Source organism: Trichomycterus rosablanca, chromosome 2, assembly GCF_030014385.1.
Source record: "Trichomycterus rosablanca isolate fTriRos1 chromosome 2, fTriRos1.hap1, whole genome shotgun sequence".
NCBI classification, from domain to species: domain Eukaryota; kingdom Metazoa; phylum Chordata; class Actinopteri; order Siluriformes; family Trichomycteridae; genus Trichomycterus; species Trichomycterus rosablanca.
In genome coordinates this window covers 41,359,859-41,386,678 of record NC_085989.1, presented here as the reverse complement: position 1 = coordinate 41,386,678, position 26,820 = coordinate 41,359,859, and the positions used below count along the sequence as shown (strand labels likewise).

Sequence of the window (26,820 nt, the reverse complement as noted above, 5' to 3'; positions counted from 1 at the left end):
TTGGAATAAAACTTTTTCAGCCAATGCCTGTGTCTGAGCTCACAAATGGGCTTTTGACTAAATGGGCATATTTTACTGAAGACACACTTGTAGAAAGCCGTCCAAGGAGAGTAGAAGCTTGTATAGCTGCAAAGATGGTGGTGGTGGTGTGTGTGTGGGGGGGGGGGGGGGGGGGGGGGGGGGAGTCCATATTAATGGCCAGGGTTTTGAAATGAGATGTCCAACAAACTGGTGGTCAGGTTTCCACATACGTTTGGCCATATGATGTAGGAATAAGGAAGGAAATAAGTAATCATGGAAAATATAAAAAACACAATGCAAAACTGAATGCAGGGATAAAAGAAAAGACAAGTAAAAGAATAAAAATAAATATAAAAATAATAAAGTCAGAAAAGACATAGAAAATACAGTGTATCTTTTAAAAGTTTCTGCACTTTATATTTTGGTTGGAAACGGTAAGGGTGGGAGTAGTAGTAACTGGTTGTGTCTGAGAGACTGAGACAACTTATAGTCTGGATTTAGCGCCATCTGATTTCCACCTTTTCATGTGATGATGATGCAGCGGTGCATCAGTAGCTACACACTCAACCAAAAGCATTTTTTGCTGATTGCATTGAAAAATTGGTACAACGCTGGGAAACATGCATCAGAAGGTGACTGTAGAAAAGTGATGTCATTTGTTTTTGAAATTCTTAATAAATAGAGTTTAAAAAAAGTGTGAAAACTTTTTGAAAGAAAAGTTCAAAGAAAACTTATTTTCTTATTTCTAAGAAAACAAGAAATAACTGATTTATTATTTTTCTTATTTACAGTATAATAAAAATAAATTATATAATAATAATAATAATGGGTGGCTCGGTGGGTAGCACTGTCGCCTCACAGCAAGAAGGTCCTGGGTTCGATACCCGGGTGGGGCGGTCCGGGTCCTTTCTGTGCGGAGTTTGCATGTTCTCCCGTGTCTGTGTGGGTTTCCTCCGGGAGCTCCGGTTTCCTCCCACAGTTCAAAAACATGTAGTCAGGTTAATTGGAGACACTGATTTGCCCTATAGGTGAATGGGTGTGTGTGTGTGTCTCCAGGGTGTTACTGTGTGCCTTGAGCCCATTGAAAAGCTGGGATAGGCACCTGCACTGATCCACCAGTGACCCTAATTGGATAAGCGGTCAGGAAAGTGAGTAAATAATAATAATACTGTGTAAGTTGGCATGTCCATCTCATATTTGTGTTGGTTTTCTCTAAGTTCTCCAGTTCCTCCTATGTCCCTAAAGCAAGTTAATATGTACTTTAAAACACCCCATGTATGTTTGTTTGTAAGAATTTTAACGTCATGTTTTACACTTTGGTTAAATTCATAATAGGTCAGGTTGTTATAGACTACACATGATTAATCAGTTCAAGTTTTTAATGTCAAACACAGTCATGGACAATTTTGTATATTCAATTGAATTGTGCAAACATGCTAACATGCTAACTTCCTTACTCCTCTGTTATAGTGTGTTGTGTTTTACTGAGTCTCTTTCATTGTTTTGGTCAATGCTCCAATGACTTTTTTTTTTCTTTATGCATTTTCTCCCCTGTTTTCTTCCTGTTAGCGCGTCCAATTGCCCGATTGCGTCATGCTTCCTCTCCACCAATGCCGATCCATGCTCTGATTGAGGAGAACAAAGCAAACCCACGCCCCTTCCGACACCTGGGCAGCACCCAAATGCATTTTTGTCACCTACACTTTGACGAGTGCAATGCGGATCAGTACTGTGTACGGAGAGACACACCCTGACAGCACTCTTTTCCCGTCTCTGTGCAGGCGGCATCAGTCAGCCAGCACAGGTCATAATTGCATTAGTTATGAGAGAGTCCTTATCCCGCTTTTTAATTTCCCACCCCTATCTGAACAACAGGCCAATCGTTGTTCATGTGGCCGCTCAGCCCATACAATGTATTCGAGATCCCAGATCTGGTTCCAGCGTGTGTTTTTTACCGCTGCGCCACCTGAGCGGCCATCAGTTCAAGTTTTTAATGTCAAACGCAGTCATGAACAATTTCGTATCTTCAATTCAATTGTGTAAACAGGCTAACTTCTTTTGTGTAAACATGCTAACAATTGTGCAAATGTGCTAACATGCTAACTTCTTTTGTGGAAACATACTATCAATTGTGTAAACATACTAACATGCTAACTTCCTTACTCCTCTATTATAGTGTATTATAGTTGTGTTTTACACATTGTGTTGGTCAATGCTACCATGATTTTTGGTTAATATTTTTAACTCACTGCAATCATTCAAAAATATTTTAAGGACATAATGGAACAGAACTGCTAAATTAACTTTTTGTCCAAAGCAGCTTACAGTACTGTGGCAGTATACTGTCTAAGCAATTGAAGGTTAAGGGTCTTACTCAGGGGCCCAACAGTAACAACCTGGCATTGGTGGGGCTTAAACCAGCAACCTTTCGAGTACCTTAACTGCTAGGTTACAAATGCCCGTAGATGAAGCAACTGTATGATAAGGGCTGGATCATCTACAATCCTACAGGTTGTCATCTTATCGACTTTCCCCCAAGAGCACTCCATTTCACAAAAATTCCATATTTCCTTTGGGATTGATAAAATATCTGTTTATCTATCTATCTGTCTGTCTATCTATTTTTAGTGCTTTCAAATGAAAACATGGCACACTTTCTTGTTAAATGTCCAGCACATTATCATACTATGTAGGGTAAAACACATTTTCCTGGTTTCTGTCAAAGGAATCTTCATGCATTTAGATAGTTCTTTCTTCTCTTGCCACAGTAATTATAGAATTTCTTGGTACTGGTCTAGACTAGAACTGGTCTAGACCTGAAAAGCCGATTTACAGCAACGTCTAGACTGAATGTATATCTGAACGTCTATATATGCCTGAATGTCTATATATACAGCGGCGCAGCTGGTGGACTTGGTGCCATGCAGCCATAAGTGTGTGTGTGTACATAACTGTATGTAGTGTATGCATCTCAAGTTAGCTGCTGAAATTTAAGGAAGGGCTGACTACGAGGTGAAGGTTGAACATTCGTTTTATTATTTGGTTTATTAATACAGTGGTTATTTTAGCCTCACTGGCCTTCACAGACAAAACCAACGTAACATTTATAAAACTAGAAACAAGAATATAGCTTTGTGATAGTATCTCAATATATCTCTGGCTCAGTCACTATTCATTACAACACACACTCATACAGACAGACACACACGCGACGTACCTGAAACACACACACACACACACACACACACACACACACACACACACACACACACAACCCAACTTCTACACAATCATGGTAATATATCTGTAAATTCTATAGAGGCTTTCTTTATAAAATGATTTATATACATTAAATCGGAATAATTATCATTCTGCAAAAACAAAACAAGAAGATGATTGGTTGAACACAGTAAAAGGGTAAAACACTGTTTAAATGAGACTACGTGCTATGGTTACAGGGTTCAGTTTTGCAGATGAGGTGCTAAGGGTTCGAATGGGGTGCTAGTGTTCAGTGGTTCTTCTGCTCGAACACACTTAGCAAACCAACCCGGGTCTCGTCTCATTTCAGTCATACTGCTGCCTCGATTGAACAGGAGCCTAAACCCGACGTAACTGAACTTAAAGTGAAAAAAGAAAGAATAACATCTCAGTACATGTCTTAATAGTAACGTTTAGTGTTAGTGGTTATGGTTAATGTAAAACATTCTCCAGACAAACAGGTAAAATGAAGAAATAAAACAAGAGAAAAAAAGAAATTAAAATAAATAATGAAAGATGGGAAATGGCAAAGCAAACAAACAAAAAAAAACAGGAAAATGAAAAGACGTCTGTGCAGGGAGCATCACACCCTTTGTATAGTGTTAGCTGTAACTACAGAGCTGTTGTGATTGGTCAGTGTATGTGTTCATCATTATGGCATAGCTCTATTGTTGCAGGTGCTCAAGCGGTTGATTCTCAGTGTTTTTAAAAGGCAGAAATCCTGGTGCACCACTCGACAGACATGGTCAGTATAAATGTCACTACGGACTAATACCATCATTAGCAGCTATGTCTACAATATATTGACAGAATTTTGAAAAAAAAATACAGAAGCTTACAGAGAGAAAACAAATCTGTATTATATACGTATTTAGGCAGGTTTTGCGGGCAGTGGACAGGCATGTGCAGGCATATGAGCTCAGAAGGAAGCACTTCCGGCGCAGGACAATCATTACGTAGGACATTTAGTGTTTGGACAAGGACACATTCGTCTGTAATATGTCTGACTGTATCGGCCTGTCGATCTGTCCGCTGTCTGTGTGCTTTCTCCACTGATCACAGCCATCCGAGTCATTCAGTTCAGTCAGTATACAGGCAGTGTTTGGTCTCCACGTCTCAGGACGGATGCTAACATTCAGTCTGACGGCTGGACATGGACATTGGGCTGTCCAAGGACATACTGGTGGGAGATACAGAGGACACATCTGCAGGACACGTCTTGAACATGGAAGAGATGTGGAAAGCCTGGAAGAAGGACACAGATGGAAAAACTGAGATTACATGAAACACCACCACACAGCTACTGAAATTAATCTTACTGTGGAAACCAAAATCTAACGTTCCTTAATTAATTTTTAGTAACTGCTTTATCCTGGTCAGAGTCACAGTGGACACAAAACACTCGACACAAGACAGAAACACAGATTTACACACTCTGTAATACCTAATTCACACTACACGATTTTTGCCTTGACAGATCGCTGACAGATGCGCCAGCTTGAAGGCAAATCAGCGTTCGCTCGGGGCTCGAAAATCGGCTGTCAAAGCGCTATGTGTGAACTGTTCAGCGACTCCATTTGAGCAAAGCACCAATCTCTCACACACTCAAGAAAAATATCTAGCATGCTAAATATCTGGACCTGTCAGCGACTTAGAATCCTGTACTGTGAAAAGTGTTGTGATCAGGTTGTGACTGGAAGTGAGTGGGGTATGGAGCTACAGCCAATATGAAAGTAAGATACAGAGTGATGGGAAATCCAAGAAAGAGGTGTAAGTGTGTGGGCCAGGGGCCGAATGTAGGTTCTATTATAATACACCAGTACACACACAAGCTTTACAGTATTTGTGATCTTATCATCCACATCAAACCATAATAGTTTGAGAGACCAGACAGACTCGTTTGAGATTCGTCATGGTGATGGTGTAGTGTGTGACCCCCTATCGCTAATCAATCATGTAGCATGAAAACACCAAGACTTAAAAGACTCCTGATTACAAGAGATCAAGTTGTGTCTTGTGAACTGTACAGCCATCTGAACACACCAAAGGTCATGTAGTGTGAACTTAGCATAACTTGCTCACACTTAAGTGCCAATTTATGGTAGCCAAAAGAGGGGACTGAACCCAGAACCTTAGAAATCATGCTGTTGAGTGGCACCACTGTACCACTTTAAGATTATTAACTATACTATATATTTATACTGTATGTAAGGTCAAAGCAGGCTTGGGTCCCATTGTGATCCAGATCAGAATAATGTGGTAAATGAGATACATTGGGATCCCTAACACCAATCATGCATCCTACCCATTACATATACAGTGTATCACAAAAGTGAGTACACCCCTCACATTTCTGCAGATATTTAAGTATATCTTTTCATGGGACAACACTGACAAAATGACACTTTGACACAATGAAAAGTAGTCTGTGTGCAGCTTATATAAAAGTGTAAATTTATTCTTCCCTCAAAATAACTCAATATACAGCCATTAATGTCTAAACCACCGGCAACAAAAGTGAGTACACCCCTTAGTGAAAGTTCCTGAAGTGTCAATATTTTGTGTGGCCACCATTATTTCCCAGAACTGCCTTAACTCTCCTGGGCATGGAGTTTACCAGAGCTTCACAGGTTGCCACTGGAATGCTTTTCCACTCCTCCATGATGACATCACGGAGCTGGCGGATGTTCGAGACTTTGCGCTCCTCCACCTTCCGCTTGAGGATGCCCCAAAGATGTTCTAATGGGTTTAGGTCTGGAGACATGCTTGGCCAGTCCATCACCTTTACCCTCAGCCTCTTCAATAAAGCAGTGGTCGTCTTAGAGGTGTGTTTGGGGTCATTATCATGCTGGAACACTGCCCTGCGACCCAGTTTCCGGAGGGAGGGGATCATGCTCTGCTTCAGTATTTCACAGTACATATTGGAGTTCATGTGTCCCTCAATGAAATGTAACTCCCCAACACCTGCTGCACTCATGCAGCCCCAGACCATGGCATTCCCACCACCATGCTTGACTGTAGGCATGACACACTTATCTTTGTACTCCTCACCTGATTGCCGCCACACATGCTTGAGACCATCTGAACCAAACAAATTAATCTTGGTCTCATCAGACCATAGGACATGGTTCCAGTAATCCATGACCTTTGTTGACATGTCTTCAGCAAACTGTTTGCGGGCTTTCTTGTGTAGAGACTTCAGAAGAGGCTTCCTTCTGGGGTGACAGCCATGCAGACCAATTTGATGTAGTGTGCGGCGTATGGTCTGAGCACTGACAGGCTGACCCCCCACCTTTTCAATCTCTGCAGCAATGCTGACAGCACTCCTGCGCCTATCTTTCAAAGACAGCAGTTGGATGTGACGCTGAGCACATGCATTCAGCTTCTTTGGACGACCAACGCGAGGTCTTTTCTGAGTGGACCCTGCTCTTTAAAAATGCTGGATGATCTTGGCCACTGTGCTGCAGCTCAGTTTCAGGGTGTTGGCAATCTTCTTGTAGCCTTGGCCATCTTCATGTAGCGCAACAATTCGTCTTTTAAGATCCTCAGAGAGTTCTTTGCCATGAGGTGCCATGTTGGAACTTTCAGTGACCAGTATGAGAGAGTGTGAGAGCTGTACTACTAAATTGAACACACCTGCTCCCTATGCACACCTGAGACCTAGTAACACTAACAAATCACATGACATTTTGGAGGGAAAATGACAAGCAGTGCTCAATTTGGACATTTAGGGGTGTAGTCTCTTAGGGGTGTACTCACTTTTGTTGCCGGTGGTTTAGACATTAATGGCTGTATATTGAGTTATTTTGAGGGAAGAATAAATTTACACTGTTATATAAGCTGCACACAGACTACTTTTCATTGTGTCAAAGTGTCATTTTGTCAGTGTTGTCCCATGAAAAGATATACTTAAATATCTGCAGAAATGTGAGGGGTGTACTCACTTTTGTGATACACTGTATAAATTGACTGTCTTATCAAACAAGTGTCAAAAAGTAGAGGTAAGGTATATCGTACCACCCAGTAGGCTGTGAGTCCACCCTGCAAGAAGCCGATCAGGACGTCAGTGGGATGATGACGGTAGTCTGAGATCCTGGACAGTCCTGTGTACACGGCTATCATTACCAGCAGGAACTGCAGCAAGGGGCGCAACAGCCGTGCTCCACGCCATGAGAACCGTGCCTGCAGGTAAAACTAGAAAACAGCAGGAGATAAAGGATTAAACAACAATCAACATCTACAGTGTGATATACAATATACAAGTTTACATGTATTTGTGTCAGTTGATGTATATGTGTAAAGATGTACTAATTACAGTCAGTGAGTACTAATAAAGGAGGTGTTATCAGTCTCAGTAAAGACAGTGAAGGAGTGGCCATTATGCCAGTCAGTCTCAGTTAAGGAATGGCTCCTGTTTCTGTCAGTTTCAGTAAAGGAGGAGTGGCCACTGTACCTGTCAGTCTTAGTAAAATAGAAGTGGCCACTGTACCTGTCAGTTTCAGTGAAGGAGGAGTGGCTATTATGCCAGTCAGTCTCAGTTAAGGAATGGCTACTGTTTCTGTCAGTTTCAGTAAAGAAGGAGTGGCCACTGTACCTGTCAGTCTTAGTAAAGAAGGAGTAGCCACTGTACCCCTCAGTCTTAGTAAAGAAGGTGTGACCACTGTAGCTGCCAGTCTCAGTGAAGAATTACTGGCCACTATACCTGACAGTCTCAATGAAGGAGGAGTGGCCACTGTGCCTGTCACTGACAGTGAAGGAGTAGTGTCCACTTTGTATGGGTGACCTTTATGTAGTTAATGACAGTACCAGTGAGGTATGGTATGGGAACTATACCTAGCAGTCCCAGTGATTTTCATATAGCCTTGTTGCCAGTAAAGCCAAAACAGCAAGGAGTGCTCAGAAGCAGCATGGTGACCCATGGTCAGAGGACGGACAAGACACGAACTGCTCTACCAGTTGGGTGGCCAAGAATCTTTGATACCAGAGGACATAAAGGGTATGGAGGGTATGGGAAGAAATGGCACCAGGATGCACTGTAGCCAGATCCACTGTAGCCAGATCCACGTACAGAAGTTAAAGGATCTACTGGTTATGTCCTAGTACCAGATGCCATAGACTCTTTCAGATGTCATATGGAGTACAATCCATGTGTAGCAGTTTCAGTCCCTTTTTGTTCCAGGAACTCATGAACTCAGTGTTTTGGTTTGTGTGTCACGCCCCCTTGATTCCAAGAACACATGAACTCATGGATGGTGTATATGTTTGTGTTTCACACCCTTCTGTCTTCACCTCTGCCTGCTAATTTGCCTCCAGGTCCATGAGCCACAGCAAATCCTTGTTTTCTAATTGTCACCTTGTGTATAAAGTACCTGTGTGTTTCTGTCCAGAGTTGTTTGTTGTTGAGGTTGCTATTGCTATGGCTACACTTGGTTACACAGGTTATCTGTTTTTGATTTGTGTGCCTTGTCATTGTTTAGCCATTGTCACAGTGAAGACCTAGTCATAGCTTATCATATGTCTTGTCTTTAATCTTGTATCCAATAGTGTTCGTTCCTTGGTTCTTTATTAGTCTAAGCAGTTAGCTTACCATATGGTTTAGCATATGCTGTAGAGGTTGCTATTGCTACATGTGGTTACACAGGATATCTGTTTGTGATTCATGTGCCTAGCCATTGTCACAGTTTAGACTTTGTCATAGCTTAGCATATGTCTTGTCTCTGTCTTTGTACCTAATGGTGTTAGTACTTGGTTCTTTATTAGTGTAGCAGTTAGCTTAGTATATGGTTAAGCATTCTTGATTAGGTATTAGGATAGTTTAGCTTGTTTGGAAGCTGGGCCCAACAGTTGCCTCATAAAAGAGCCTGGATTTGAACCAGCAATCTTCTGACTGATATCCTAAAACTCTACCCACTGGGCTAACACTTTCCCTCCACTGGGCTACCTTTCCCATGTATATTAGAGTTAGCATTACCATTAGCATTAGGTTAACTTTAGCACAGCGTTAGCATTTTAGCACAGGGGTTTGTGTCTTCATTCCTTGTGTGTTCCTTATTTCTTGTTCTTGTCTAAATAGCATGCTTGTGTCCTGCTTTTCTTCCTAGACTCCGTAGACGAGTATTACACCATGTCTCGGCAGGTCAGGGCTGTTCTGACAGCATATTAGGTGAGTAGTCCTAATGTTTCGACTCATCATAACGGAATGGTAGAAAATATTCTAAGAAAACTTTAAGCTGATGACAACCTCCGTCTTTCAAATCTTAGATAATCCCCAGTACAAATGTACCTCTGCATTGTTTAGTCTCACCACATGTATTTTCTGTTTAGTTTACCTGAGGGCTTTATAGTAGGCTTGAGTAGACATGCTTTTCTCTCTTTGCCTTATCTTAGGGAGTAGCTTGTTAGTTTACATTCCTCTTCTTATTTAAATGTGGTATTTCATTACTTGATTGACACTGAAACTTAGACCCTTAGCTCACCAAATATGATGGTTGAACTAAAGTAAATTGTAGCACAATTTGATTGATTGTAATAACTTTTTCATTTGTGCTTTAATGTTTGGAATGACCTTAAAATGACATTTTCTGCAGAAGCAGACGCTTTTATCCAAACTTTGACACAATACTGTCTAAGCAATTGAGGGTTAAGAGCCTTGCTCAAGGGCACAACAGTGGCAACCTGGCAGAGGTGGGGCTTAAACCAGCAACCTTTCAGTTACTAGTCCTGTACCTTAACTGCTAGGCCACCTAGGACTAAACTGATAATTAACAATAAATGGAGAAACATAATATAGGTAGTTTGTTGATTGTTAAAACAACTTGTGGTAAGCAGCTAAGCTATTTCCGTTTTGTTTTTATGTTTAGAAAAGTTAAACCTAAAAAACCTTCTTAAATTTAGATAATAATAATAATAAGAGAAGTAGAGAGGAACCTGCCACCAGAGGACCTTAGATATAGGAGCTCTCCAAGATAGGCTGGGGTCAGACCATGGTGAGGTTACCAGGTGGAAGGTGGTTTACGTGGAAATCAGATGGAGCTAAATCCGGACTATAAGCTCTCTCTCAGTCTCTCAGACACGACCAATTACTACTCCTCCCTCACCGCCCTCACCATTTCCAAACAAAATATAAAAGTGCAGAAACTTTTTGAAGATCCCTCATACATACACTATATTGCCAAAAGTATTCACTCGTCTGCCTTCACACGCATATGAACTTGAGTGACTCCCATTCTTAATCCATAGGGTTTAATATGATGTCGATCCACTTTTTGCAGCTATAACAGCTTCAACTCTTCTGGGAAGGCATTCCACAAGGTTTAGGAGTGTGTTTATGGGAATTTTTGATCATTCTTTCAGAAGCGCATTTGTGAGGTCAGACACTGATGTTGGACAAGAAGGCCTGGCTCACAGTCTTCGCTTTAATTCATCCTGAGCAGGCCAGTCAAGTTCTTCCACACCAAAGTCGCTCATCCATGTCTTCATGGACCTTGCTTTGTGCACTGGTGCGCAGTCATGTTGGAACAGGAATCCGCTGACCCCGCCTGTCATTTTACGTGGCTACCACTTCGTGGCTGAATTGCTGTCGTTCCCAATCGCTTCCACTTTTTTATAATACCACTGACAGTCGACTGTGGAATATTTAGTAGTGAGTAAATTTCACCACTGGACTTGTTGCACAGGTGGCATCCTATCACAGTACCACGCTGGAATTCACTGAGCTCCTGAGAGCGACCCATTCTTTCACAAATGTTTGTAAAAGCAGTCTGCTTGCCTAGGTGCTTGGTTTTATACACCTGTGGCCATGGAAGTGATTGGAACACCTGAATTCAATTATTTGGATGGGTGAGTGAATACTTTGGGCAATATAGTGTATATTAAAAAATAGAAATGTAAAGATATATAAAAAGATATATAAAAATTACAAAAAAAATTACAGTTTTTAAACTGTTGCACTGAACTCTGAATATAGAGAGTTACAGTAATCACTTAAGAGAGAAAATGAAAGCATGAACCAGAGTTTTGGCAGTACTAGTGTAACAGTGTAATACATGTCCTAAAACCTGAAATTGTCTTAAGGCCTGATAATACTTTAAGCATGATGCCCACCCCTCCAAAGGCATAGCTGTAAGCCAAAGAGAAAGAAGAAAGAGAAAAAACAGGGAGATGCCTATGACAAAAAGTCTGACAGCATTCCAGAGGCCCCTTCTCACTTCTCGTCAACAGCTTGCTTTCTCTTTCTAGTTTCACCCTTCTCCTTCCAATTAGTACTGTAGCTGTCTCGGCTCGACCGGAGGCGCAGGACCATGAATGGTCCTCAAAGAATGAAGAAAGAAATAAGCCTTATTTCGAAGCGCGTCCCAAATTACCATCGCCTCATGACACATGACTGGCACAGCACAAGGTAAAAGCCTGGGCATACATGAGAAGGCAAGCGGGACAGAGAAAGCCAGCTTTGAGTGCAGCTAAATGTCAGCATGGCTGATTGTCTGGTCATTTTTCGCATTCGTTCTCCATCTGAGCCACACGAGATAGAAACAGAGAGAGTGAGAAAAAGAGAAAGAGAGCCAGAAAGAGAAAGGAGAGAGGTCAGTAGTGAAAGAAGCTTGTCCATCTCGCAGCAGGCCAAATCACCGCCCTTTTTACAGTCAAACCCACATCTAAACAAGGCCCCTTCTGTCCCCAGTCCTCTTTCTCCCTCTCGTCCCCTCCCTCCAGCTATTCATCCAACTTTAGAGGAACTTTCTCCTTCTTGCATGCCCTTTCTCTTTCGGCTGAAACAGGATGCCTTGGAGGAGTTTTGGCTTTCTCAGACCCTTCTCTTTTCAGTGTGTGTGTATGAGAGAGAGAGAATTGGGATGCACATGTGTATGTGTTTGTTTGTGAGCCAGAGTGAAAAACAGACATTTTTGGCAACATCCCATGTGACAGGAATAGAAGCCAAGAGGGGTAAATCTCATCAGCAGTGTGAAGCCAGGATGCTCGGAAATTAAACCCTAACTACAGCTGTTTTATAGTGTTTATGTGTGTGTGTGTGTGTATAATTATAGCTAAACAACAGGATACTTACAGCCAGGTAAAGCATTGTGTACATGGCGAACGAGGCGTGGCCAGAAAAAAAGGACTTCCTGTAAGAGAGGAAGGAAAAAGAACACTGAGCACAGAGCTGGTTGCACGCATACAGCATTCCACATCTGGAGTCTTAATGCTCTGTAACAATTAAAGGAATAGTTTGGCCAAGGGTTAGACTGACAATCGTCCCTCCCTTTATCCTAAAATCATCAATTGTATTGTTCTGAAATGGAAAGAAAGTATTGCATCCAACACTATGTGGCCAAAACTATTTGGACCCCTGACCATGACCTTATTGGACATGCAGTTCAAAAACTAATAGTATTAAAATAGAGTGACCTTTGTGTGCTCCTTTCAGCTTTAACAACAGCAACTCTTCTGAGAAGGCTTATATATCTGTGGGAATTTGTGCCCTTTCAGTCAAATGAGTCAAAATTTATATGGCCGGGCACTGATGTTGGTCAAGAAAGCCTCAATTGAGGTTCCAGTTTATTCCAAAGCTGTTCAGTAGAGCTGAGTTTCTTTAAACTGAGCTTTTCTTTATGTCTTTATAGAGCTTGCTTTGTGCACAGGGGCACTGTCATGCTGAAATAGGTAAGAGACTTCCCTAAACTGTTGCTGCAAAGTTGGAAGGATATAATTCCCTTTATATAATTGATTTATTACACCTGTTAACAAATTTTGTTCCAGTAACACATGGATTCAAAAATTAAAAGGGTGTCCAAATACTTTTGTCCATATATTATATCATTTAATGTTCAGATTTGCCAGCTTATCAATAGTGATGCATTATAAAGCTATGAAGCCTTCAGATTAACCTTAAAGTCGTACTATATTTTGACCTCAAATGCCAAATTACACCATAAAGCCAAAACCATTGGACCAGCCATGGTAAATACCCACCAACTGTGGTCAGACGTGGTTAGAACCACAAACCACTGACAGGTTGTTGGGCAGCCAAGACTCATTGATGCCAGAAGAAAAAACTTCTATGGCGTCTGGTACAGACACCAACCATCTACTGTGGCTAAAATTGCAGATCATTTTAATTCTAGTGATGATGTCAATGTGTCGCTACACACAGAGGTGTATTGTACCTTACTGTGTGTGGGACTGCAAAGTCGTAGGCCAGTCAAGGTCCCTATGCTCACTCCTGTCTGTCATCATAGACACCAACAATTGGCATAACTGGACATTGGAGCATCAGTTGAAGGTTGACTGGTCTGACAGACCCAGTTTTGTCCAGAATTATGAAGACAGCCAGGTATGTGTGCATTGTATCCTCAGAAGAGATGCCACTAAGATGCACTATAGGACGATTCTTTTTGCAACATATAGAAGTTGAAGGACCTGATGCTTATGACCTGCTTTAGATGTCTTGTGGAGTCCATTTCTCAGAGGGTCAGGGTTGTTAGGACAGTATTTTACACAGGTGGCCCTAGAATTTTAGCTTATCGGTGTATACTTCCAGCGCTATTAATTAATAATAAGTAATAAAGCTAAAAAGATAAAAATCCATGATCTTGTTGGACATCTAATTCCAAACCCAAAAGCATTAATATGGAGCTGCCCCTCCCCCCCTTTGCAATTACACCAGCCTGTACTTCTCTGGGTTTCTGGAGAGTGTTTGTGGAAACGTTTGCCTGTGCAGTCACATGAAAACTAACTTTAATTATTTATATAACTCACTGAAGTAGTTTAGGGTTAATACTCCACTTTCTCTCTCACCTGGCCTCCTCCTCGGCTTTCTCCGTGTTATTGCAGGTCACACTTTCCACATAATCACCCAGCTTGCATCCCAGCGACTCGTAAGTCACGTTGCACACAGACAGAAAATTGGGACGGAGCCGACCCACACTCAGCTTGGCCATGTTGGTCAGTGACTGTCCAATGCAGCAACCAAACAAGAAGCTTCCCAGCTCTTTATAAAGGCAGGAAACGTAGCTGTTCTGTACGAAGGCGCGGGATTTTACACGCCGTAAGTGCACACAGCAAGACTCGACCAGGGCAATCTGAAAAACACCAGATGAAAAGCAGGGATGAGTGAAAATGTCATGGAATGAATTTAAATGGGTGGAAAGGAAATCACGCTAATATCTGAGCTCACACTGATTTTCTGTAAACGTTTTACTGATAAAGTAACCAAGCTACACAGTTTAAACAGTGCAAATTTATGTCAAGGCTAAATTGTAACTGCATTACATTGGTGGACTATCTTACTTATTAACCACTACTGTATATCTTTCATTCATTCGTTCATTCATCCGGTTTATCCATCCGGTTTATCCAATTCAGGGTCGCAATGGGTACAATTCATGGGTACAACCCTGAACAGGTCGCCAGTCGATCACAGGGCAAACACACACACACATTTATACTTAAGGGCAAATTAGTATCTCCAGTCAACTTAACTGCATGTCCTTGATCTGTAGGAGGAAACAAGAGCACCCGGAGGAAACCCACGCAGACACAGGGAGAACATACAAACTCCACACAAAAAGGACCCGGATCGCTCCACCTGGCAATCAAACCCAGGACTTTCTTGCTGTCAGGCAACAGTGCTACCCACCGAGTCACATTACATTTACATTTTCGGCATTTAGCAGATGCTTTTACCCAAAGCAACCTACAGTATACAGTCTAAGCAACTGAGGGTTAAGGGCCTTGCTCAAGGACCCAACAGTGTCAACCTGGCAGTGGTGGGGCTTGAACCGGCAACCTTCTGATTACTAGTCCAGTACCTTAACCACTAGACTACAACTGCCCTACAACATTACCACCAACTTTATCTTTGTATATTTTGGCATTTAGCAGACACCTTTATCCAAAGCAACTTACAGTACTTTGACAGTATACTGTCTAAGCAATTGAGGGTTGAGGGCCTTGCTCAAGGGCCCAACAGCAGCAACTTGGCAGTGGTGGGGCTTGAACCAGTGACCTTCTGATTACTAGTCCAGCACCTTAGCCACTAGGCTTGAATGTCTGTTTACCTGTCTTGTTGGATTATTATTGTTGGCATTATAATACTAAACTACATCTACATTTTTTCTCTCTTTCAGCTGCTCCTGTATTTAGGGTCATTAATGCAGATCATTTTGGTCCGCAGACCTGATATGGCACATTTTTACACTGGATGCCCTTCCTGATGCAGCCTTCCATATTTTATTCTGGCTTGGGACTGATACTGAGCTCGCACTGACAAGTGCACCTCCCAGTGGGTAGGCTTCTGTGTAGATGCCCAATGGACCAATAGCAGCAGTGGTGGCGCATCAGAATTACCATACTGGCTAATAGCAGCAGTGGCACAGCAATAAAATAGGATGGTCCACTACTGCTAAGGTCGAACCCTGGATGTCAGTGGTAGTGGGCTAGCATACTTTACTGTTGCACCACCCAAGCACCCTTTGAAACATCTAAAGTAATGAATAATATTTTTTTATCATTGTTGCTTAATTCCGACCCACTGGGATCCCACTGGGTTGTGGACTTACTGAAATATATAGATTTGTTAATGACAATTTATTATTTTTACATAATTTAATTAATATGTATCAGTACTTTGCTCCAGTTATGTTTCTTTTAATGATGCTTAATGATCCTGAACTGTTTATAGAGATGCAGCACTGATCATGAGGCTACGACCTCTATAAGTGAGGTTGAACACAGTGTTCCTGGTATCATAAGAGCAGGCCTTCATTCTCTAATAATTTCTGTAGGAATTTGTACCTATTTAGGTAAAATAGCATTTGTATGGTTGGGCACTGATGTGAGTCAACAAAACCTCAACTGATGTTCCAATTCATTCCAAAGCTGTTCAGTGGGGCTAAGGTGCAGAGCACTTATTTAAACCAAGCGGTTATTCGTGTCTTTAACGAGCTTGCTTTGTGCTGAGAGGCATATATGTACACTGGAAAAGTAAAGGCCTTCCCTAAACTGTTGCTGCAAAGTGGAAGTGGATAATTTTCTTAATATAACATAATTATCATACCTGTTAGCAACTGTTGTGGCTGTAACACACAATACTTTTGTTCATTTAGTGTAGCAAATATCACCCAGAGCCTGGCAGCACGGTGGCTAAGTGGGTAGCACTGACGCCTCACAGCAAGAAGGTCCTGGGTTCGATCCCCAGGTAGGGTGGTCCGGTCCTTTCTGTGTGGAGTTTGCATGTTCTCCCCGTGTCTGTGTGGGTTTGCTCTGGGTGCTCCGGTTTCCTCCCAGAGTCCAAAGACATACAAGTAAGGTCAATTGAAGACACTAAGTTGTCCATGACTGTGTTCGACATAACCTTGTAAACTGATGAATCTTGTGTAATGAGTAACTACCGTTCCTGTCATGAATGTAACCAAAGAGTGTAAAACATGACGTTAAAATCCTAATAAACAAACAAACATCACCCAGAGCCACAAAAGGAAAGGTAGGGAGGGGTTATGCTGTGCTAAAATCTGACACCCCTAGCACACTCACCAGGACATCTACACACTTCGGTAAGGAGCAACTAGTCTGATGATAAACAGACTTTACAAGTGGCTATAAGTTTAAATTAGGGATGAACATTTTCAGATTTGTATCATCATAAGTCTACAGCTACTTGCTAACAAAACGTTTAATCTTACATTTTTGTTGCTATTCCTTAAGAATATCTCGTACATTCCATCAGCCTGTGGAATTCAAAAAACATGTCTGGTCGACTGACTGGCTGAGAGGTGCTGACACAAGTGGTGTGAATTTAAAGTAGTGGCTGGTGGCATTACACGTGTCAGAGGAGGAATGTGCTAGCCTGTTTTTTTTTCCTGTCGAGAGGCAGGGGTGTCCAGAGTGCAAAAAGGAATTAGATATATTCTTTTTAACAATGTTTTATCCTGGTCAGTGCCTCAGTGGGTCTGGCTTACTCCAAGTCACTGGGAGCAATGCGGTAACACACCTGAACAGGACGCAAATCCATGGCGTAGCCTCTGCCAACCCTCACAGACATAGCCAATCATGGATCCTAGAGGTAAAGGGTTAGCGTAATTTACCACAGCACCACCTGAGCAGCCTACTGGGGTAATGTAATAGGTACAAAAAACATTTAGGTAGGGCATCACTAGATATAAGCGCCTGGATATAGACACTTCGATGGTGCACCAGCCCACCAAAGGTTCGAATCTCAACTGTGCTATTGGCCGTCCATGTGTTTACACAGATATGATTGGCCATGACAGAGTGTTGGGGTGGCTGAAGCCCTGCGATGGGTCTAGGGTGGTATTACTGCCTTATAGTTAATGGCTCCCGACCTGCCACAATAAGCATTATATATCATTATATATCTATCATATATCACTGTATATCTAAAATATAAACTAATAATTATATATGATTAATTATTAATAATCACTGGACACATTGGTTCTTATTTGAAAATAGTATTAGGATCCTACACTTTTTTGTACACTTGATTTTGTTACTATAACTGCTTTCAAAATGTAAATTTCAAATCATTAACTAGCTTCGTTTATGGCATTATTTTCATGTATTATTTTTATTGTTTCCATTTTCAGTTAGGTTAGTTATTTATTTATTTAATAAATCTTAAATCCTTGTTGTTAATCAGAAGTACCTGGGTTTGTTCCCAGATGAAAATGATCATCTGGGAGTTTGCATGTTCTCCCTGTGTCCATGTGGGTTTCCTCTGGGAGCTCTGGTTTCCTCCCACAGTCTAAAGACATGCAGTCAGGGTAATTGGAGATACTAAAATTGCTCTGTGTGTGTGTTTGCCCTGTGATGGACTAGCAACCTGTCTGGGATGTTTCCTACCTTTTGCCCAATGAATCGTACACAACACGACCCTAAATAGGATAAAGCTGCGGTAAAACAGACAATAAATGAATGAATGATCCCATTTGAACCAACATATAATCATGTGGTGTAAAGCAAATCATTTTGTTACATAAACAGTTTCCTACAGTAAACAGCAGACTAAATTAAAGAACCCAGTGCTTGAGTATAAAAAAATAAGTTATTAAGCAATTGCTGTGTTATAACCAACTGTTTAACTGTCCAGGGTATTCCAATGAAATATTTAAAGATCTGGCAACAAGTGTGTGTGAGTGTGTATGTGTGTATTTCTCACCGACAGCCCTGTAATGATGATTCCTCCGGTGATGAGTACACCGTCTGATATGGCCTCCTTCTCCACATATGGGTAGGTAATGCAGGGGTCTCCACAGAAAAAGCCTCGCTTGTACGGTTTTACGGCTTTCATCTCACACGCGAAGAACGGAATAGAGGCTGCAGAGGTAAAATGAGAGACAGGGGGGTTACGTGCCTGTCAAAAATATCCATACGCCAGACAGGGGTTCGGGAATTACAGTCAGATGACATCGAGATTAGCTGCTTGAGCAGAGTTATGTGCAATTAGAGCATGCTTAAGCTTTCAGCCTGTCAGTCCTGTCTGAGAGTGGAAAGGACGACCTGACTTGTCTCACATAGATCTTTCAAAAAGAAGTGGAGCACTATTCTAATAGGCTGGAAATCAGGGTGAAATAGGGTCTTTTATCAAGGAAGAAAACTATTAGAAAGGGGGCAGTTTTATTTACTGTACAATAACTGTCAAACCAAACCATGGTGCTGTTAAATTCTCAACTGTGATTGGCCAGTAGGTGTTTTATTTGTACAACAGGCAGCACCCGTCATGACATCTGATTAGGTAAATATGTTTTAACCATTACATCAGCACAACTATTTCATACTTGACTCACTCTGCAAAGCAATTACAATGATCCTTTATTCTTCAACTAATGGTAAAACTAAAAAAGTGGATTGATTAGCAGTATAACTCATTTGTTAGGCAGTCTGTACAAAAAGCGACATTAATAAGGTCGATTCTGGACCTGTCATTGTGCATTGAGGTATATAGCTGTATGGGGTGTGATAGATACACTATATTGCCAAAAGTATTTTCTCGTCTGCTTGGTGATGTAGGACTTGGATGCAGCTGCTCGGCCATGGAAACCCATTCCATGAAGCTCTCTACACACTGTTCTTGGACTAATCTGAAGGTCACATGAAGTTTGGAGGTCTGTAGCGATTGACTCTGCAGAAAGTTGGCGACCTCTGCGCACTATGCGCCTCAGCATCCGCTGACCCCGCTCTGTCATTTTACGTGGCCTACCACTTGGTGGCTGAGTTGCTGTCATTCCCAATCGCTTCCACTTTGTTATAATACCACTGACAGTTGACTGTGGAATATTTAGTAGCGAGGAAATTTCACGACTGGACTTGTTGCACAGGTGGCATCCTATCACGGTACCACGCTGGAATTCACTGAGCTCCTGAAAGCGACCCATTCTTTCACTAATGTTAGTAGAAGCAGTCTGCATGCCTGGGTGCTTGGTTTTATACACCTGTGGCCATGAAAGTGATTGGAACACCTGAATTCAATTATTTGGATGGGTGAGTGAATACTTTTGGCAATATAGTGTAGATGGATGGATGGATGGATAAGTAGGGCCAAGTAGGGCCTTACTAAAATGGGAAAATGTGATTCACAGACTTCAGACTTTTATAAACAAAAGTACCACAACAGTCATTAAATAACACTCATAAATTGAAATACACTTAAAAGATTAACAAATTCCTGATAAAAACCAGACAAAGCATCAATTATCGATTTATTTACAGTAAAAGAAAACTTTTGACTGATTAAATGAATAAATAAATTAAAAAAGGACAAATTTAACCATTTTAGTGGGCAACATATGGGATAAAAGATCCTGCTGGTACGGTCACACCCTGAATACTCTGTGAACCGCTGCAGGAAAAAAACCCTGCAGCATTAATGATTAAACAGCATGAAGCTCTCACGGTGCATTTTACAGCGGCTGTTACCTGAGTCGTTTCCTGCTGGGTCCTGATAAGCAGAGAGCAGGGAATTCTAAAAAAAAAAAAAAAGTCATGGCCACTTCCAAGATCCCACTGATTGAGTAAACACACAGCAGTGGGTAACATGAGGAAGCCGCGACTGTATCCGCAAACGCTGGGTGTGATTATGAGAACAACAATTTGTGTTGAATTCCTGCCTGCTTTCTCAAAGAATTCTCCTTCTCTCTTTATTTCCCTTTCTCTCCCATTCTCCTATTCGTTCTCTCATTTGCTCTCCTGACCCTGCTCGGTCCCATGCCCTCTCTCAGTCCTCGACCCAGAGAGAGCATGGGATTGATCATTAACCCTCCTCTCGATCCTTCTCTCCACCCACTGGAACGAAGCCAGACACAAACTCTGTTTAGGCTCTGCCAGGGACGCTGTGAAGTACGTGACCACACAACACACCGAGCACACACGCAAGCACACGCAGGATGGATCAATGTAGAGGAAAGTGCAAACTGAGGAACCAAAGGGGTTGCAAACTGAGGCCTGTCCATGATCATTGCTTTAGGAACCAAGCTAGGCAAACTTCCAAAAGCCTTCTTGGAAAAGTGAAGGATAGTATTGCTGAAGGATAGTATTCCGTTTGAATTTATGAGGGTTCTTCAAAAAGTTTCCGCACTTTTTTTTTACCTCTATTTATTAAGAATTTCAAAAACAAATGATATCACTTTTCTACATCGTCAGCTTCTGATGCATTTATTCCACTGCGTACCCACTTTTAATGCCATCAGAAAAAAAATTTTTTTGGTTGAGCGCGTAGCCACTAATGCACCGCTGCTTTCACATCATCATCACATGAAAATCTTCTTCCCCTTAAAGCTTCTTTGAGCGTCCAAAAAGGTGGAAATCAGATGGTGCTAAATCCAGACTATAAGCTCTCTCTCAGTCTCTCAGACACGACCAATTACTACTCCTCCCACCCTCACCGTTTCGAACCAAAATGTAAAAGTGCGGAAACTTTTTGAAGATCCCTTGTAGAATCGTATGATATAGCGTATGTTTTAGAAGCAAGCAAACATGTAAGTCTATTTAAAACTTATCTGTATAATCAATTATGTATAAACCTGTTCTGACCAGTATAAACACAGCAATTCTTTAATAAGAAGAATGCCTTTATTAGTCATATAAACACACAGTGACTTCAGACTCGGACTCGTTTCAAATAACTCGACTCATGACTAGCAAAAAAATGACTTGTAAACAACAAGAGTCCCTAGCGTCAGCATGTGTTAACATTAGATACGTGTGACAATACGCGTGACGCTCCTACAGAATTGGCGCTAATGGTTGAAAGACCACTTTCTGAACCAATCAGACCTTCTGATTTTATGATTGTCAATGAAATGCTTGATTGACTTTCTAACGAGTTCGTGTTTTACTTCACAACCGGGAAAAGTTTTTAGGTTTTTAATTATAAGCACATTTACAAAATAACGGATTATATTCCTAATGGGACACATGGTTATAAATTTAATAGCATCTGAAAGAACATAAGCTGAGGTAAGCAATGGTTATGTTTTGGTTTTTTGCTGAGTTTTGGATTTTGGCCGCTGTGCCGTGATTTATCGCACGCTTTTGTTTTGCAATGAAAACAAAACGTATCAGTTTAAGCTTTTAACTGGTACCTTCTTGTTACGGAAATTACATTCATTTGCACAATGACTAGGAAAGTAAAGGCACTAAGTAAAACGGCAAAATACAGTTGCTAATCTGTTGTTGTTTTTTATCTGAACTTACATATTATTTGTTTATAATACATTTCCAATATATATTTTGGGTATATTATATTGACTTGGTACTTGACTTGGACTCTAGTTTAAAGACTTGTGACTTGACTCGGACTCTAGCCTAAAAACTTGTGACTTGTATTTTGTGACTTGTGAACATCTCTGATGTATATAGTACAATTAAATTATTTTCCTGCATATCTCAGCTCGTTCGGAAGCTGGGATCAGACATTATACAGCGCTCCTGAAGCAGACAGGTTTAAAGGCCTTGCTCAAGGAGCAGAGACTGGACTTAAATTGACAAAGCTCTACCCACTTGGCTACCACTGACCACTGTTTGTTAGTAAATAAAGTTAGTGTAGACATGTCTAAACCAATAGTTCCACAATCCAAACAACAGCAACAATGACACAGACCACAGGGGCATAGATATAATTTAGCATTTTGCCAATACATTAATACACATCAACAAGTAGAAAACAATGTATTTCTATATTTGACCTCTAATACTAGTGAATGATCATTCATCATGCAGGTAAATGAATCACAGACATGTCTAACCTACTAACAACCCCTGCTGTACTCTGCAGTTCTCATTGTCCTCATCGCCCTGTGTATATTAGCTATACTGCTATACTGTTCACATCGCCCCAGTCTCCTGGAGGCTGGAAATCTTACCCCAGTGTATATATGTAAAGGAATTGGATGATAAATATTGACTTGACATGAGTGAAACCTAAACTGCCATCAATGCAGTCAGTAGTGAGCATGGAGCACGGCATGCTACGACACAAATAACACACCTCCACGTCTACACATTCTGAGAGAACTTTCCACTCTGAAAGTAAACCGTCTTTATTAAAATAACAAACAAAACATCACATTTTATGTTCCAATACGCCGTAGCCTGAGGCAGACTGAATCACATGTTACCTTATTCAAAGTGCAACCACTGCTGCAAGGGCAAAAGTCAAACTGAACTATGTTACTGATTCTGTTCTAATTTGATTATAGTGTCTAACGAAATAAATTTAAAGTATTAAAGTTTGGCTTTCCTTTAGCATATACACTATATTGCCAAAAGTATTTGCTCGTCTGCCTTCACACACATATGAAGCTGAGTTACGTCCCATTCTTAATCCATAGGGTTTAATATGATGTCGGCCCACCCTTTGTAGCTATAACAGCTTCAACTCTTCTGGGAAGGCTTTCCACAGGGTTTAGGAGTGTGTTTATGGGAATTTTTGATCATTCTCCCAGAAGCGCATTTGTGAGATCAGACACTGATGTTGGACGAGAAGCCCTGGCTCGCAGTATCTGCTCTAATTCATCCCAAAGGTGTTCTATCGGGTTGAGGTCAGGACTCTGTGCAGGCCAGTCAAGTTCTTCCACACCAAACTCACTCATCCATGTCTTTATGGACCTTGCTTTGTGCACTGGTGCGCAGTCATGTTGGAACAGTTTGTAGAAGCAGTCTGCTTGCCTAGGTGCTTGGTTTTACACACCTGTGGCCATGGAAGTGATTGCAACACATGAATTCAATGATTTGAATGGGTGAGTGAATACTTTTGGCAATATAGTGTATAAAAGCCTTTTTTCTGGCAAGAGTACATTCAAGGTTTTGTAGTGTGTCTGGAGGCATTAATGCAAGACATGAAGGTCTAGCTTGAAATGAACGTTTTATAGTATCCCAAATGTCCTTACTGGAGTTAAGCACAGGGTTAGTTGTAGGCCACAGGAGATTCTTTATACAAAAGTCTTTATATATCTTACGTTCATTGGTTGCCACAGTTGAAAGCATTACATGTGCCATTAATGTTATGCACCTGTTAGCAAAAGGTGTGGCTACAACACTTAAAAAATACATAACGGAATGGGTGAAGTTCATAAGGTCCAATTATTGCTCTACATGGTCATAACAGCTAACAAATATAAGGCAAATTCTTTTAACAGATGCAGGCTAGTGCAAACTTTCCTTTACCAAAAAGGAATGCATTCGTTCATGCATACGTTTAGCCTAATTTTAAGTTAAAACATCTGTAAAATGTCATGGTTTGTTCTTCCAATGTTCATCCAGTCTGTAGCAAAACATGATGAATTTATTTATGTGATAGTACTAAATATACGGGAGGGAAAAAAGCTATCCATATGCATCATACTTCTTTTGAATTAAAGTAAATTAAGATGATTAATTAAGCAAATGCTGTCGTTTAAATGTGTTTGAGAACTGTAAAGAGGGAAGTGGAAGAAATAACAAACATCTCATTTCATTCAGATCCCCCTGCAGGCACTTCAGTTTGCAGCACTGCATCATAATGTTCCACTCTTAGGCCTCATTAAGCCCTGTGTGTGTGGATGGGGGACATTAGTGTAGCCCAAAAAAATCTGGTGTTGCTGCTCTACATGCTGCCATTTTTCATTACAGTTGAGAAACTGAGTGCTCAGAAGAAGAAAAAAATCAGGTGATCTGTGTTAGCAAAGCTGCTAAGATTATGTGTTAAAACACAAACATTTCACCACCAAGGGTTATTAAACAAACGGTGTAAATCCAACATGTCCAACATTAGCATGAGTTCGGGTTTAAATGAACTAATAAGACAGGTGAATCTGGTGTAAAACAGTTCAGCGACTGAGGTACTAGACTATTGATCAGAGACTGGTTCATACCACACTTTTGCAAGGATACCGATTTTGGGTCCTTAACCCTCAATTGCTTGTATGATATTTGGTAACAAATGTAAGTTGCTTTGAATAAAAGCATCCTTGAAATAACTGTAAATGTTAAACTGACTTTTCTGGAAACATCAAAAACCATAGACACCACAGTGATATATGTAAATTACTTATTTAGAATAGGAGCTTTATTAGGGAAAAAAAAACATAAAATTCACATTCAGTGGTGGGAGAGGAAAAAACAGACATGTACATATTTGTGTCAAGAAGACCCTAAACTGCTTGCAAAATAGTCAATGACCACACATTTAGGAGATTATAAACCTTTTGACATGTGAAGTAGGCCATAAAATGTTTGTAAAGAGGACTATAAAGTGTAAATTAGGCCAAATTGGATGTTTGTACTGCTGGAGATTTTAAATACCATGTCCACTCACTGTCCACTCTATTAGACACTCCTACCTAGTTGGTCCACCTTGTAGATGTAAAGTCAGAGATGATCGCTCATCTATCGCTGCTGTTTGAGTTGGTCATCTTCTAGACCTTCATCCGTGGTCACAGGACGCTGCCCACGGGGCGCTGTTGGCTGGATATATTTTTGGTTGGTGGACTATTCTCAGTCCAGCAGTGACAGTGAGGTGTTTAAAAACTCCATCAGCATTGCTGTGTCTGATCCACTCATACCAGCACAACACACACTAACACACCACCACCATGTCAGTGTCACTGCAGTGCTGAGAATGATCCACCACCTAAATAATACCTACTCTGTAGTGGTCCTGGGAGAGTCCTGACCATTGAAGAAAGGGGGTTAACAAAGCATGCAGAGACACAGATGGACTACAGTTAGTAATTGTAGAACTACTAGAAGTGCTTCTGTATGGTAGGTGGAGCTGATAACATGGACGGTGAGTGTAGAAACAAGGAGGTGGTTTTAATGTTATGGCTGATCGGTGTACGTCAAAGTAACCAATCTGTAAAAGCCAAAACACAGATAAGCAACAATCGAAAATACATGCTCTATTATTACGGAAATCGAGCAACAATTATTATTCCATACAAATTGTTTAAGCCAATCAGAGCATCAGAACTGTTTATCATGATCCAAGGTTTAAAAATAATGTAAACAATCATTTCTAAATATCATCTACTATTAAAAAGCAAAGTTACAAATGTTTTAAATGTAAATTAAGTAAATGTTATGAATTAGCAAATGTGTGCTTATAAAGTAGACCTCTGACCCCATAAGATATGTAGACTAATATCTGTTTGTAACCATCAACTGCTTATAAAGTTGATGTCCATTTTTGGTCAAGTCTGCTAAGTAAGCTTCTGAGAGGGATTATAAACTATAAGGTAAACCTATAACAGTTTGTGTAAGACACACCACTGACAGTAACTCAAACATATGTTTGTACACCAGGTAAACAAATCTTCCAAACAAAACTGACCAACATCTGTGGTTTGTAAAGCAAAAAAGGTCCAAATGTGTTTATACGATCAACCACGAATAAGACTCCCATAGAAAAGTATTTTCTTAACTCAATTTAAGTGAAATGTTTTGGACAGCTGCATAAAATCTGCTTTGTGTTGATGACTATAAACTCTAGTATGTTTGGTTTAATTCTCAGCAAAAAAGTGTCTAGCTACTTGGCCAATAAGCCAGTTATATTTTGCAGTTTATAAAAATTTTTTCACTTTTAATCATGTGATCAGATTTTAGTCTATAGCACTCTGTATTGGAGTAGACAGAAATGACAACACATGGAAACACTAAAACAGGTAGGTATTTCTTTGCAAAATATACACATGTACTCAGATCAAGTGTGTAATTGTGCTTTGCATGGCCTTTAAAATGTCACTGACAGCTGTTTTGGTTATTACTGACAAGTCAATAATAACCAGAGCAAAACAGAATTAGTGAGACAATGAGTCCAATGTGTTTGACAGCTACACCAAATGTGCTTAATTTTATATTACCTGCCAGCCAATTTTGGGCCTTGCTAATACCGTTTGTATTTGAAAGCCATCACCTAAATATATTGTAGATCTAGAACTGTTTGCAAAGACAACCAACACGTATGTAGGTTTATCATAAATCACTCACAAAGTATAACAAACCATTAAATATCTGCAAAGCAGAAGATGTGTTTAAAGATCCAACTGCAGT

The 26,820-nt window shown here is 40.7% G+C and overlaps 1 protein-coding gene across 1 annotated transcript in view; it reads right to left on the bottom strand.

Moving 5' to 3' along the window:
• Positions 1-3,034: 3,034 nt before the first annotated feature.
• ppap2d (phosphatidic acid phosphatase type 2D) overlaps positions 3,035-26,820 on the bottom strand; it is a 59,296-nt gene continuing 35,510 nt past the window's right edge. Inside the window, exons 2-6 of the mRNA XM_063015883.1 lie at positions 18,455-18,612; positions 14,074-14,357; positions 12,344-12,401; positions 7,297-7,473; positions 3,035-4,524 (exon numbers count right to left, since the gene is read on the bottom strand). Of these exons, the coding sequence (XP_062871953.1) occupies positions 4,408-4,524; positions 7,297-7,473; positions 12,344-12,401; positions 14,074-14,357; positions 18,455-18,612 (794 nt within the window). The 3' untranslated portion in view covers positions 3,035-4,407. The remainder of the gene's footprint in view (positions 4,525-7,296; positions 7,474-12,343; positions 12,402-14,073; positions 14,358-18,454; positions 18,613-26,820) is intronic.